The sequence below is a fragment of the Solea senegalensis genome, linkage group LG19 (assembly GCF_019176455.1).
Source record: "Solea senegalensis isolate Sse05_10M linkage group LG19, IFAPA_SoseM_1, whole genome shotgun sequence".
Classification (NCBI taxonomy): domain Eukaryota; kingdom Metazoa; phylum Chordata; class Actinopteri; order Pleuronectiformes; family Soleidae; genus Solea; species Solea senegalensis.
The window spans coordinates 17,350,668-17,364,757 of NC_058038.1; the positions used below are offsets into that span (position 1 = coordinate 17,350,668).

Sequence of the window (14,090 nt, forward strand, 5' to 3'; positions counted from 1 at the left end):
CTCATCTCTTTTTTATTTGCTTTTCCAGGAAGCGTCTGTCCTGCTCCGAGTCCTCCTTCACTGAGAGTGACTCCAGCCCACCTTCGGGGGCCCGAAGACGCTTCTCTGCCCTCATGGACACACACCGCTTTGCCTCCCCTCTGGAAATTGACTCTGAGCTGCTCACATCCAGCAGACAGCCTCCTGTGAAGGCAAGGGGAACTTCTCTGGAAGGAGCCATGGGAACAATCTCCTCTCAGGGTGATCTGAGAGCGTACCTTAAAGACGGCAATGGGCACGCAGCTGGAGGTAAGAAGGAATGAGGCCCTGCAATATCACTAATGAATCTGATCTGTGAAGGGAAATATTTACTAGAGGGTTTCATGTCTTTACTGTGTCACAGACAAGATTTTGAGGCCTGCTGATCCTGTGTTGCCTCTGCCAGGCAGTGCTACTGTTTTGGGGCTTCAAGAGGCACATGGGCCCCGCGGGGCCACCACTGACCTGGTGCTGCGGAGGGTTCGCCACCAGCAGCTCACCGCTGAGGGAGAAAAACGTAATTCACGACCGGGAACCAAAGTTATCAAATCTGCATCTGCCACTGCTCTGTCTGTCATCATTCCTGCAGGTAGAGCAACATACTGTATGATTATTGTTATGATTATTGCGGGGTTGCAAATCTTTACTTATTTACATGTAACCTTTGAGTGCTTGACACGTATGTGCCTGATGTTAACAGCTGTGTCATCATTAGGGGACGTCTGGGAAGTGGAAAACGCCAGAAAACTGCACTAGCCTTTTCTGATTAGAATGAACGTAACATGAATATTGATAGTTGTATCGTCCATTGTCCAGACAGACTGATATTTAACCCTGGTTCATGTTGCACATTATCTATGAAATCCTGTTTAAAAATGAATCCTATAATGTAACTTACACTCCGTCTATCCATGTCTCCGCAGTGGAACAACACGGTGCTTCCCCTCTGGCTAGCCCCATGTCTCCCCGCTCCCTCTCGTCCAACCCTTCCTCGCGTGATTCTTCGCCCAGCAGAGACTACTGTCCAGTGGTCAACGTCCTGCATTCTCCGATCACCATACATCGCTCCGGGAAGAAGTATGGCTTCACTCTCCGGGCCATCAGAGTCTACATGGGAGACAGTGATGTTTACAGCGTGCATCACATGGTCTGGGTGAGAAAACTGCTGTGCTTCTATTTAGCATGTGGATTAACCTATAAGTGGATAAAGAGGAAAATGTGTTGTGATGTTTAATACAGTAGAGGAATAGAGTTACAACTAATTGAGATGCTTAATAATTTGGAGGTTTTAGAATATTCTTATAGAAATAAATAGTCTGCAACTGCAATGATGCTGAATTGGTGCAGGGTCTGTGTGTGTGTTTTTGTTATAACGTTACAGATCTTTATTTAAATTCAAGCCCAGATTTACTAGTGAAGTCAAACCACTGTTTACATGTGCTTCATCATATCTTACAACATAGAAAACCAGCAGTTCTTTAGCTAAATCTGTCTCACTGAGTCATTCCTTCTAATCACAGCATGTAGAGGAAGGCGGCCCTGCCCAGGAGGCCGGTCTAAGTGCTGGTGACCTCATCACTCACGTAAACGGGGAGTCAGTCCACGGTCTGGTTCATACAGAGGTGGTTGAGCTCATCCTGAAGGTGAGATCTATGTATTTATCTGTCTGCTTATCTGTTGGTGTACAGTATCTATCCAGTTTGTTTTTAAATGTCAAGCCATCCACTTAATTCACATAAAATCTGTGCCCGACGTAATATGATTACAATTCTGCAGAGTGGAAGTAAGGTGACCGTCACAACCACTCCCTTTGAGAACACCTCCATAAAAGTGGGTCCCGCACGCAAGTCCAGCTATAAATCCAAGATGGCACGACGCAGCAAGAGGGCCGGAGTTAAGGAAGGACAGGAGTGAGTTACTGCAGAACAGATGCATCCTGTTACAAGACAATATACTTATATACCTGTATGTTTTACTATGCATTTCATGTTGTTGTCTCACAGGAAGAAGCGCAGCTCCCTCTTTAGAAAAATCACCAAGCAGTCCAACCTGCTCCACACCAGCCGAAGTCTCTCCTCCTTAAACCGCTCACTGTCATCCGGAGACAGTCTGCCAGGCTCCCCCACACACAGCCTCTCCGCACGCTCGCCCACGCAGAGTTACCGCTCTACTCATGAACCCCCTTACTTGGGTCAGTCATAGAGAACGACTCATGGTGTAGCTGCAGTGTGTAGCTTTTCAATATAAACGGTTGTTTGTTATGTTCAAACCATTGTCCTCTGCAGAGAACAGTTAGAAGGTGTTGGGTAAGTCTGGGGTGTAGACAGAAGTTACACACTGGAGCTTTAAAAGCCTTGAAATCTTTTTTCAAGTTGTCAAGCGTACAAAAATAGGCTTTCATAGGTACACATGAGGCCCTTTTCCAGTATTTCAAATATTGAATGTCCACTACAGAAAAAGAGTTGCCTGTGTGCCAATGAACTTTTCCGACCTTTATCTTCAGTTTCAGGGGAATTTGTACCTGTATAGTCCTCGACGTAGTCAGGTTTAACACAAACCCATCTCTACTCTACTTTTAAACAATAACTCTGTGGGCTTAAATACTGGTTTTAGTCGCTCTGCTACTGGTTTGGAGTGTTTAAAACAAGTACACATTTTATTGTGTGGAAAAGGATTCCCATAATTGAAAAGGTTTCAAGTTTATTTTCTCTCTTCTCCACAGGCACCTCCTCCCAGAGCAGCTCCCCTGCAACCAGCACTCCAAACTCCCCAGCAGCCTCTCACCACATGAGGCCCAGTTCCCTGCACGGTCTCTCTCCCAAACTTCACCGCCAGTATCGCTCTGCACGCTGCAAATCTGCCGGCAACATCCCTCTGTCCCCTCTGGCTCACACTCCTTCCCCGACCACCTCATCTCCTCCGCCTCTCAGTGGCCACACCGTCGGGAGTTCCAACACGACGCAGATCTTTCCTGCTAAGCTGCACTCCTCTCCACCTGTGGCCCGGCCTCGTCCAAAGAGCGCAGAGCCACCCAGGTCGCCCCTGCTTCAGCGGGTGCAGTCGGCAGAGAAGCTAGGAGCGCCGATTCTGCCTTCCTCCTCTTCCTCGTCCTCATCGCCTTCTCCCCTGACAGGTGGGGTGTCGTTACGCAAACACAGCCTGGAGGTGACACACGGGGACTACAGGAGAGAGTCTTTCCACTGTGAGCACAGCCTACAGAGTCTGTTAGAGATAGAGGGAGAGAATGGACCTGCTCCCCCGTCTCCTTCATCATCATCCTCCCCCTCACCTCCCATGGGAGGGGAGATCGGAGGCCTGAAGCCTGTGAGAAGGCTGGGGAGGCAGGAGTCACCACTCAGCCGTGACACACTGCTCACAGCAAAAGAGAAAGACATTCAAACCACAGCGTCTGAGACCAGTGGGTCACAAACGGAGAGTGTCGCTACCAAAGCTATGTCCAAGACCAATGTTATTGACACAAGTAAAGTAATATCCACTGCTGAGGTTAAAAAAACCAGCGTCAGTGCAACTGCAGTGGAGGCTAGTCCAGGGTCAGTATCCAATACAGACACCAAGCGAGGTCCTGGGGACAAACCTATAAATATAAGTGCTTCAGCGTCTGAGGCAACAGTCACCAAGAGTAAACCCGCTGAGAAAATCTTAACTACAGGAGCATCGAGGACTGTTCAACAACAGGAGAGAAAGCAGCAGAGCACACAGACCGAGAGTGCAGCTGCAGCTAAAGCTGGGGATAAGACGGAAGAGAAAGTGAAGACTACTGCAGGTGTTGAAAAGAGTAACTCGTCCTCAGAGCACACCAAAGCACGAAAAGGCACCGAGGCGGGAGATAAAGGAGGCATAAGTGGCAGTGATAAAGCACCTGAGATGACTAAAATCAAAGCTCCGGCACCTCCAGTTCCGACCCAGGTTCAAACCCGCACTGCAGCTCATGTGCCGGCTGCTGCAAGATCCAAAACTGAGAGAGTGTCCAGCAGCCACCGTGGGGTGAAGGAGGAGAAGGTACATTTGGAAGCCCTGGAGGAGAATCCCATGTCACCCTCCTCTAATGCAGCCTCGCCCTGCTCAAGCAAATCTCGCCCCATGTCCCCAGGGGACAAAGCAAGCTTCGTCACCCAGCTCACGAGTGTGGCCAAGACAGTGCTCGGGCCCATGAAAGGAGGCTCACAAGAGGGAACCAAAGTCAAAGAAAGCTCCAAGACGAGCGAGGAGAAGCGCGGAAGCGCCGGGAAAGCGGAGGCGTCGTCTGGCGGCGGACGCCGTGGGCCTCAGACGGCAAACTCAGCCGTCGCTGACAAAGGAACCAGCAGGAGTGCAAAGCATCATTCATGATATAAAAGAGAGAGGGGGAGAGAGACTAATGCTTTTTACTGTAGCATCATACTGACATATCATGACTCAGCGTGAAGGGGAGATACAGAAACCTGGAGAAGTGACACCAAAACGGACAAAGATGCATCAGCTACTGTTGAATAAATGTGCGCACATGGTATCATAAAGCAGGCGTGTGTATGTTCCGGACGTCCATCTCAATGTGTTGTCTCTACAGTTTTTTTGGGGAGTAGAAAAAAAGTGCATGTCTTACATTGTATGTGGAAATTGAAAAAACCTATTTAAGTGAAAATGATGACGCGGACCTTAACGGTAGTGAACACTGTGAACAACATTTCAGCTGACCCCAGCAGATCAACTGTTAACGACATGTTAAATGAGCAGGATTCTGTGAACAGGGGCATTACTCATACTATTTCAGAACAGCTCGAGTGCCATCATCCATCATTTAGTTCAGCTCTGTGTTTCCCTCAAGTTCAGCTACTCAAAGGGATGCGGGCGCAGGAGGACTGGCCTCGTATCCTGTAGTGAATAATAGAACAAACACACACAGGAGAATGGAACCAGACACCACAATGGTTGCAATCAGACGGTGAATCAGCTGGTTTGCGTCGGATAAATACGTGTAAGGGCTGATTTTCAGTGGGATTAGACGTGTGGGTTGAGGTTGGATGAACTTGCACAGGGACACTATGCAATCTGCTCGTTATGTCAGTGTCTGTCGGTGTCGCCCAGTTACTAAGTTTACATTGTGTAATAGACAAGAAGAGCGGGACACGTGGAGGACAGGGGTTTGCAATAAGCCAAGCAAGCTCGTTGTGTTTTCAACGTCTCCACTGATCGTAGTGAAATGTGCAATTACTGTATACTGTTTTGTATATTATAGGCTACACACGAATACAGTGTGCTGAGAGTGATGCGTGTGTAAAGAACATTAATGGAAGTAGCACTTAACACAGGAGAAGATTAGGAAAGCTCTTTTATTTACTCTTTTCTATTTATGCAGAGGTACAGTTTATTGTATAAGTGTGAAGGGAAAGTGCCAGTGTTTTTATTTAGGGATAATGTGATATTTTGTTGAGTTTCTATTTTACATTTAAATGTTATGATACTAATATGCAATCCATCAGTGCCCAGTTCCATGAAACTGAGCGTCAGTGATGGTCAGTGACACACAGGGAGACCACGCGTAGCCAGGAGCGTCGCTGTGCTGACGTCTTGTTTGTTCTTGTATGACACGAAAAGTAATCTTGCCATTGTTGGACACCAGGCTCAGAGCTGCTGACTTAGACTGCCACCTTGTGGACAACATCACGCAGCATCGGAGAGGCCCTGAGTCTGTGGATCTTTCCATTTATGACATTGTGAGTCTGGTGCATAGTCAATTTTTGTTGATGAACACATTTCCGTTTCTGCAGTCTGAGCTTATTTTACACATTAATGTTCTAGTATAAGCAGACACTATTGACCATTTAACATCAGTGATTTTTGTGTGTAATGTGAAATGAACTGCACTTTATTTTGTCTGATATGTTTTTCTTACATATTTATTTTATATTTTTTTATTTGTTGTATTTATTGAAACCCTTTCTTTCTTTCTTTCTTTTTTAATTAATTTAAATATTTTGTATGTCATCGGCTAAGGAATCTCTGTTTTATGACTGAAATGAGTTATTTATGAATTTTAAATCTAATGAGAAACTTACCAAAACTGTATGGCTGCCCCCTTTAGTGCCGGTGTGACTGTCATTCCATAAATCTGAAGTTGTGCTGTTGTCGTCATGTCCATCTGTGTCCAAGTGTTTGACTTTTTTACAATAACAACTATCTCTGACTGTTGTTCTTCATTACATGGTTACATATTAGACAGCATTGTGAAAAACTAATGCAAAAAGCCTACAGTGCAGATATGTAATAAAATGCAGCGAAACTCCTCTGTTTGTCTCACTTTTTTACTTCTACTGCTAACATCAGCATTTTTCTTTAAGAAAACAAAAAACATCCTAAAAGTAAATTCATATTGGAAATCAAGATTTCCAACACAACATTTGATCTGGCATTTTGATCAAAAATTATAAAGGTTACACACCAATTATCAAAATTGTTGTTTATGTCAGATTATCAAGAAATGATTTCAGTTCTTGTGTATTTTCAAGAAATTCTGAAACAAAAGATTTATACTGAGGATTCGATTGAGGGGCAACAGTAAACCTTTGCCCCAAGAATGTACCTAAAGGTACAGTGTGTAACATTTTGGAACATTTATTGGTACAATTGAATGTTGCACCTGAATATCTTGTTAGAGAATCTCTACAGCCTTTCGTTATCATCAGAACTCAAAATATGTTTATTTTGTCTATTGTGGGCTACTGTAAAAACATGACATACAAAATTCAAAAGGCTCATTCTGATGTAATAACAACATTTCATACAATCAGGTGATTGTACAAGTGTTAAAAGAAGAGTAATTTGATCTTTTTTTATCTCCATTTCTGCCAATTTAACATTTCATCAAAGTTTTACACACTGAACCTTTCATTTGACATGTCTGCAAGAGGACAAGTTTAATACATAATCTTTAAACCCACCTTTTAATATTAGCATTTTCTTAATATGTTTTAGTTGTTTTATTTTATTCTGAGCCACTTGTCTTGTGTGTGTGACATCAACTTTTATATATATGTATATATATATATACATTTGTATATATATATACATATATATATATATATATATATATATATATATATATATATATATATATATATATATATATATATATATATACATATATACACACACATATATATATATATAGCTTTTTTTATTCCTGCAATTATTTATTGTGTGGACAATTATTGTTAATTTTTATCTTCCAAATTGGTACATTGGACTGAAGCCAACAGGTACAAAATTGTCTTTTAAAAATGCTTGTCGCCCCCTAGCGAAGGAATTTGACCTAGCAACCATTCAGTTACAAGCCCAATTCTTTTTCCTCTTTTGATTTTATTTTATTGTTAGTTTATATGTTCGTTGTATTTATTAGTTTTATTTTATTGAGGTGTGTAAAATGTAAACAAACAAAACAAATAAATAACTAAATTAAATACAATAAACCATGAGACAGGAGCTGAGTCCTCGGCTCGCTCTCATTGGTTCTTTGTTGACCAGTCACAGCACGGACGGCACGTGACCACTGTAAACAGGAAGTAAGAGCAAATTAATTTCTATGTCGTTCAAGCTGAGGCAGCTTTGATATCGACTAAAGCGAGACGGACGAACGAGATGTCCTCTCCACACAGAGACTGAGTCCTGGAGAAGGAGCAACGATGATGGAGCCTGAACTGAGGTAAAAGGAATAAGAAAAACAAAGGATGCGTTTCACAAAGCTCGCAGCCTGAATGTACCTGTAAGTTGCTCAAGTCAGTGTCACATGAAAATGAGATTTTTAAATAGTATTTCATTCACAAATGTCCAATATCTCTGTTGTTGTTTTTTAAATGTGCTGTATTATGTATATATTTTTTGTGCGACGTCGCTGTCTCGTAATTATGTTGCTAGTTGCAAGTACGTGGCTGTGAGATAAGTTGGCAAAATGTATCAAACACTTCATTCACATACTTACATGTATGTTTTAGTCGAAACAATGTGTCCACCGTTGTGTCATAGTTTGGGAAAACAGTAGATTATAATGTTTTTAAAGTCACTTTAAATGATGACGTGTTTAATATAGATTTCAATGATTTACTGTCAGGGCAGTGAAACTGTGAACAATGGTTTTTACTGTGTGAGTTAAATATATGAGCACGTTTGATTATAGAGGAGCTACATACATGTAATATACCTCACATATACAGTTACATATACTTCTTATGGATTTGTCTAATATTATTTTATTCCTTTAGGGCTTTAATTAAAACAATTACTCAAATTACTAAATTAATCGTCAACTATTTTGATCATCGGCTTATCGGTTTGAGGGTTTTTTCACATTAAAGCAAGATTTCGGATTATTTTAGCTTCTTTAATGTGAATATATTCTGGTTTCTTCGCTCCATATAACAAAGAAATCATTAAAACTGAATCTTTGTCATTTATGTTGTTAATTTAATAAATTAAATTTGACCCAGCCTCGAAGCTTAAAGAGATTACATTATTCTATATTTGTTTATACAAAAATCAAAACTAGCATGAGCAAAATGTCTAAAACTACTGTTTTACAAATGTACCCACAAATGTACAGTACATAGCAGAAGACCCTTCGTGACCCTTTGGAGGCACTGACTCCTCAGTTGGGACACACTGTAGCCTGCTGTACACAAAGCGGTTAAAACTAGTTTAACCCGCAGCACCCCATAATATTAACAATGTGTATATGTAGACGTCAGGACCACACGGTTGGTGTAGTGGTTAGCACTCTTGCCTTTGCAGCAAGAAGACCCGGGTTGGAACAATGTCTTTTCTGCATGGAGTTTGCATGTTCTCCCTGTGTGTGTGTGTGTGTGTGTGTGTGGGGGGTTCTCAGGTTCTCCAGCTTCTTCCCACAGTCCAAAACATGCAATATGGGGATTAGGTGAATTGGACATAGGTGCGAGAGTGAGAGTGAATGGTTGAAAAGTTGTTTGTCTCGATGTGTCCCTGTGATGGACTGATGATCTGTCCAGGGTGTACCTTGCCTATCGCCGTATATCAGCTGAGATTGGCACAGCACCCCGCCCCCCCGTGACCCTCCTGTGGATAAAGTGGTAGAAAATGGATGTTGATGTCACATAAAATAGCATTTCACTCACAGTTTTGTTTTTTTTGCAAAAACAGTATTTTGCTGTTCTTTTACTCCCCTTTCTTAGTTAGAATGGAGTATTTTTAACACGTTTGTATGGAGATCTGGGGATGTGAGTACTTTCACAGTAACATGTTGATGTGATGTTTTCTAAAGAGGAAACTGAATATGTGGGAGTATTGCTGGATTCCAGCAGCTCTCCTGCAGCAGCTAAACTGATATGAGTGAAATTCCTGAGTCACAGGGTGCAGTCATGTGATCCGAGTCTTTACTTACTGTCATGGAGAATTACTGACTCTGCTGTGCTTAACATTAACCCATCACCTCCAGGCGCAGATGTGCTTTCTTTTAAACGCATGAAAATCAGGCTATTGTTGTTGTTTAATGGTGTACACTGGTGTTTTGTGTTCTCACTGTGTTTGCGTAGGTTGTCACGCCGATAAGGAGAAATTCTCCTCACTCAGTCTTGGTCCGGTCCTGCAGTTGTTACGAAGCCCAGCATGTCCTTATCTCACCGTGAGGGTCAGTCCCCTGCAGATGACATAACGGACGACTGGCTCTTTCTGTCCTCTGACTCTGCCAGGCCTGAGGTTGTAGAAGTGCGCAGGGAAGACCAGGAGACGGAGGACAGAGGGAAGCTCAGATCTAAGCTGGTCTCAGCGTGGAACAGTGTGAAATATGGTCAGTTTGACGATAGTGATAACAACTGTAGTATGGTGGTGCATTATGTTTTCTAGTTGCCTGTCTGTATGTAAATGGTCTGTATTTATATCTCCATCCTCCCCACCCCCAGAGAACTCATGGATGCAGTAAGTATAAGCCTTCCAATTCCGCTCAAAGGAGGAGAGAGTCACATGTCTAAACGCCTGCTTTTAACTAGTGGTTCAAGATTTCAAAACAACACAATCTCACTATCAGAAAACCACAATATTTGCAAAACAATACAGCAATAGAATGAGTATTGTATTCATGAATGAGGTATAGTATATAGTAGTTTTTTAAAACAGCTCAGTACTGCGAGAACGGAGGTAACGTCAGACATGAACAGCAGGCCCCCAGATTCAGACCGCTCTATGACCTTAGCATTAAGTAGAACTTGAACGCCACAAACTGTCTCTGTCAAACTGATATGCTCCCGGCTCCACCACTACCTAGGATCCAGTGGTGACGGGTTGTGATTTCAATGGAGAGAACCTTGAGTAGAGCATAGTTTCTGCATCTAATCATTTCTCTAATTATCTTAAGGAACAACAGGCAGTCTAGCGTGAAACTGCTGTAAAGGTGACTAATGTAACCCTGTAATTATATGAATTTATCAGTATTTTATCGTGGAGAATTTCCTTCACACATGACCTGTCTTCATAACTCAAGAACAGATGTGCTAATTAGGACAAAACTACTTAAATGATCAAACTCATGTGGTCACATGCAACATTTTTAATGGCAGTGTGTTCTTTATTTGTCAACAGGCTGGACCTTGAAGCAGAAATCCAAATTCAGCAAGAGCTCTCCTGTGATCATGCTTGGAAAGTCCTATGAGCTCAAGGATGAAGGTGAGGCCCTTCCAAAGTAGCGAATTCATTCTTCTGAAGCGCAAAGAGGAAATTTAACATTCAAGCTGTGCATCTGTGTCAGGGGAAAGAGAGCACTTCCGCCGCACCTTTGTGTCCCTCCTGTGGTTGACGTATAGGCGGGGGTTCCCTCCTCTGGGCGGGTGCTCTCTGACAACTGACAGCGGCTGGGGTTGTGTTCTGCGTACGGGGCAGATGCTGCTGGCTCAAGGCCTCCTCTTACACTTAATGCCACCAGGTGAGAACACACACCACCACACTGCAATGTCAAATATGTAATCCACTCAAAAAAAAAAAAATCTCAATCTAGTAAATAACATTCACACAAGTAGATTGAAGTAGAAAAAACGTATTGAAAAAACTGTTTTCTCACGTTAAGGTTGGACTTGGTCTGTGAGCCACCATGTGTTCAAAGACGACATGGACTTAGAGAGCCGTCCTGCTGACTGTGGACAGACTTTCCAGAAAGGGTCTAATAAAAGGGGCCGAAAACTGAGCTTGGGTTCCCTCCTGGACAGACCCACAGAGACCACACACAGAAAGGTGGTCTCATGGTTGGCAGACCACCCATCAGCCCCCTTTGGAATACACCAGCTGGTGGAATTGGGCAAAAGCTCAGGGAAAAAAGCTGGGGACTGGTACGGTCCCTCCATCGTAGCCCATATCCTCCAGTGAGACCTCAAGCGGATCACACTCCAGCACAGTTTCTTTAACCAGCTTTGATCAAGACATAATAATGAACACCATTCTGTCTTCCAGGAAGGCGGTGGCAGCATTTGCAGACCTTCAAAATCTAGCTGTCTATGTGGCACAGGACTGCACCAGTGAGTGATTTCTTTCATTGTTGCATTTGCTGTCTGCTCTGAAGGCATCGCAAACAAAATCCTTCGAAATGGAGGAGAAAGCATTTAATAGACCACGTGGACCTGTTTGCGTCCTTTTCTTCTTGTCTTTGTCTGTCCAGTCTACAAAGACAATGTGAAACGGTTGTGTGAGCGACCTCCGCCTCAATCCTGGAAGTCCGTCATCATACTGGTTCCCGTGCGACTCGGAGGACAAGAGCTCAATCCTGCCTATGTTAACTGTGTCCAAGTATTTAAAGACAATTTTAACTTACATTACATATTACTCCTTAAAACTGTCATTAATATTACTCTACTTATCATAACACTGCAGCTTGACTGTTAAATGTCTTTAAGTCAAAAACAGTTTAATGAAGGAAGAAGAAGAAAATATTCTTTCTTTTTTTATAGAAACTTCTGACGTTAAAATGTTGCATCGGAATTATCGGGGGGAAACCAAAGCATTCTTTGTTCTTCGTTGGCTTCCAAGGTACTGTATGTGCAGAGCAGTCTACGCCATAATTATCATGCTTATCATGCTGTGCTGATGTCACACCTCACTCTGTTTTTGCTTTCTCTGGCCCTGCCTTTGGGAAGATAACAATCTGCTGTACCTGGACCCTCATTACTGTCAGCCCACAGTGGATATAACCAAGAAGAACTTTCCCTTGGAGGTAAAAGGAAGTATCAAATCCTCTTCTTCTTTTTTTGCTTTCAGCTTGGTTCCTCCTGTGACAGCTGTGCTCACTTATGACGCTTTTCCACTACAAAGTTCCAGCACGACTCGGCACGACTCAACTCTAATCGGTTTTTTTTTTGCTTTTCCATTAGTGATTTTAGTACCTGCTCTGAGGAGGTTCCAAGTTCACTGATTGGTCAGAGAGTGTCGGCACTGGAAGATTCATGAGCGTGACGAACAATGTTGAGCTGTATCGTTAATTAATCCAACATTTAGCAAGGAAATGTCTAAAATCTCAATATTTAACAGAGGAGTCTGGTGTATTTAGCGACAGCACTGCTGAAAGCCGCATCACAACCCCTTCCCGCCGTATTTCAGGTCAGTGACTGTGTCAGACAGAGTCTGTGGTCTGGCCATGCAGGAAGTATGTACTTTTTAATTAACTGAGTCTTATGATTCAGTTACACTGAAAATAACTACTTTAAAAGTCAAGTGTGTGTCGCATATAAAACGATGTCACAGCAGTTTCATGCGGCCGTGCTATGATGGCTGAGTCGAGTCGAGCCGTGCTGTGCCGAGTCATGCTCGAACTGCTTAGTGGAAAAGTGTCCCCTAACTTTTCATCATCCCATCCTGTTCCTGTTCTGTCAGGCATGGTATGGTTATTTAGCAGTCAACATTTCTTGAAGATAATAATAAGAGAAGGAAGTATTTTAAATAAGATTTGGCCATAGACAGTGGAATATGCTTTTAATTTCTGTGGAATATAAGGGTCTGTGCACCATGTGATGCTGACAGCAGGATAATTATTATGTTAATGTTTCTATTTATTTATGTCCCCATGAAAACTGTAAAGTAAATTGTATAATGTCTGCTTAAAAAAGTGTAGCATATATTTTCTCTGACTCTTAAGGAGATGTTTTTTTGTTTTTTTTGTACTCCACTCGCAGTCCTTTCACTGTAAATATCCCAGGAAAATGGCAGTCTCACGTATGGACCCCAGCTGCACCATAGGTTTCTATGCTAATGGTCAAAAGGACTTTGAATCCTTGTGCACAGCTGTTGGTGAGGTAGGTGACTGGGGTGTGTGACTCTCGCTATGAGTCACATTTGTATTCTAATATTTCTTATCATAGCTGGTGTAAACTGTAAGTTTTTGTAGTTTCACTTGATCTGGAATCTGGCTCTTTGTCTTACAGGCTCTCTCGACATCTGCAGAGACATACCCCATGTTTATATTTGCAGAGGGACACAGTCAGGAAGAGGAGCAAAGTCATGCACCCACAAACCTCACCTATATCCAGAGGAAAACCAAATGCAAGAGAGTGGACACGAGCAACAGCTTGGACGAGTTTGTTCTGTTATAAACAGAAGAAGATAAAGTCTGCCCTGAGGGGCGTTGAATCATCAGTGATCAGTGATCACACATACAGTATATGCTGTGGTTAGACTGTGGCAACTACTGAGCAATAACCTTAAGAGATTCCTGAAAGGTTTTAGTAGACATCATTAATCATGTTTTTTACCCATTTGTGTGATTATTTATTGTTTTAAACTATGAAAGATGAAGGATGGTTTCGCTTGATTGGCGTTGAAGTCTATTTTTATCCGAGTGTGTTCTTTTCCCCAACCTGTTCCAATGAAATAAAAATATAATAATAATTATTACACTGAAAGCGATTGTCTCCAGAGACATGATAGGTGAGACACACAGCCTTTGTGTGTCTCTTACTGCTTCACGACAGGATGTGCTGCATTTAAATAGATCAGAAAATCAGCAACATGTGACACGCACATGAATGTAGAGGCATTCTAATATTGTAAATGAGGAAAAACACTCGATGCACCAC

The 14,090-nt window shown here is 42.5% G+C and overlaps 2 protein-coding genes across 5 annotated transcripts in view; both read left to right on the forward strand.

Annotated features, from left to right (window-relative positions):
- Nucleotides 1–5,896, forward strand: part of LOC122785013 (microtubule-associated serine/threonine-protein kinase 1-like) — a 41,577-nt gene extending 35,681 nt beyond the window's left edge. For all 3 annotated transcript variants that reach the window (XM_044050557.1, XM_044050556.1, XM_044050558.1), the window contains 7 exons: nt 29–288; nt 383–607; nt 942–1,171; nt 1,539–1,661; nt 1,795–1,928; nt 2,022–2,209; nt 2,741–5,896. In XM_044050557.1, coding sequence (XP_043906492.1) covers nt 29–288; nt 383–607; nt 942–1,171; nt 1,539–1,661; nt 1,795–1,928; nt 2,022–2,209; nt 2,741–4,368 — 2,788 coding nt within the window. In that variant the 3' untranslated portion in view covers nt 4,369–5,896. The remainder of the gene's footprint in view (nt 1–28; nt 289–382; nt 608–941; nt 1,172–1,538; nt 1,662–1,794; nt 1,929–2,021; nt 2,210–2,740) is intronic.
- A 1,668-nt stretch (nt 5,897–7,564) lies between these two features.
- LOC122785851 (cysteine protease ATG4D-like) lies at nt 7,565–13,916 on the forward strand. Of its 2 annotated transcripts, none has more exons than XM_044051837.1 (11): nt 7,565–7,717; nt 9,576–9,829; nt 10,618–10,701; nt 10,784–10,957; nt 11,099–11,390; nt 11,479–11,543; nt 11,684–11,811; nt 11,973–12,051; nt 12,159–12,235; nt 13,191–13,310; nt 13,440–13,916. In XM_044051837.1, exons 2-11 carry the CDS (start codon nt 9,649–9,651, stop codon nt 13,605–13,607), a joined length of 1,368 nt encoding a protein of 455 aa, XP_043907772.1. In that variant the 5' UTR covers nt 7,565–7,717; nt 9,576–9,648; the 3' UTR covers nt 13,608–13,916. The 2 variants fall into 2 exon arrangements, with proteins under 2 accessions (XP_043907772.1, XP_043907773.1); XM_044051838.1 differs by having other exon boundaries at nt 7,717–7,777.
- Nucleotides 13,917–14,090: the final 174 nt, after the last annotated feature.

What these genes read in the sequence shown, in the direction of transcription:
- LOC122785851 (XM_044051837.1), top strand. Translation starts at nt 9,649, where the DNA reads ATGTCCTTATCTCACCGTGAGGGTCAGTCCCCTGCAGATGACATAACG. An exon ending in AGAAGAACTTTCCCTTGGAG is followed by an intron (nt 12,236 to 13,190) that starts GTAAAAGGAAGT and finishes CTCCACTCGCAG; the next exon opens with TCCTTTCACTGTAAATATCC. An exon ending in TGTGCACAGCTGTTGGTGAG is followed by an intron (nt 13,311 to 13,439) that starts GTAGGTGACTGG and finishes TTTGTCTTACAG; the next exon opens with GCTCTCTCGACATCTGCAGA.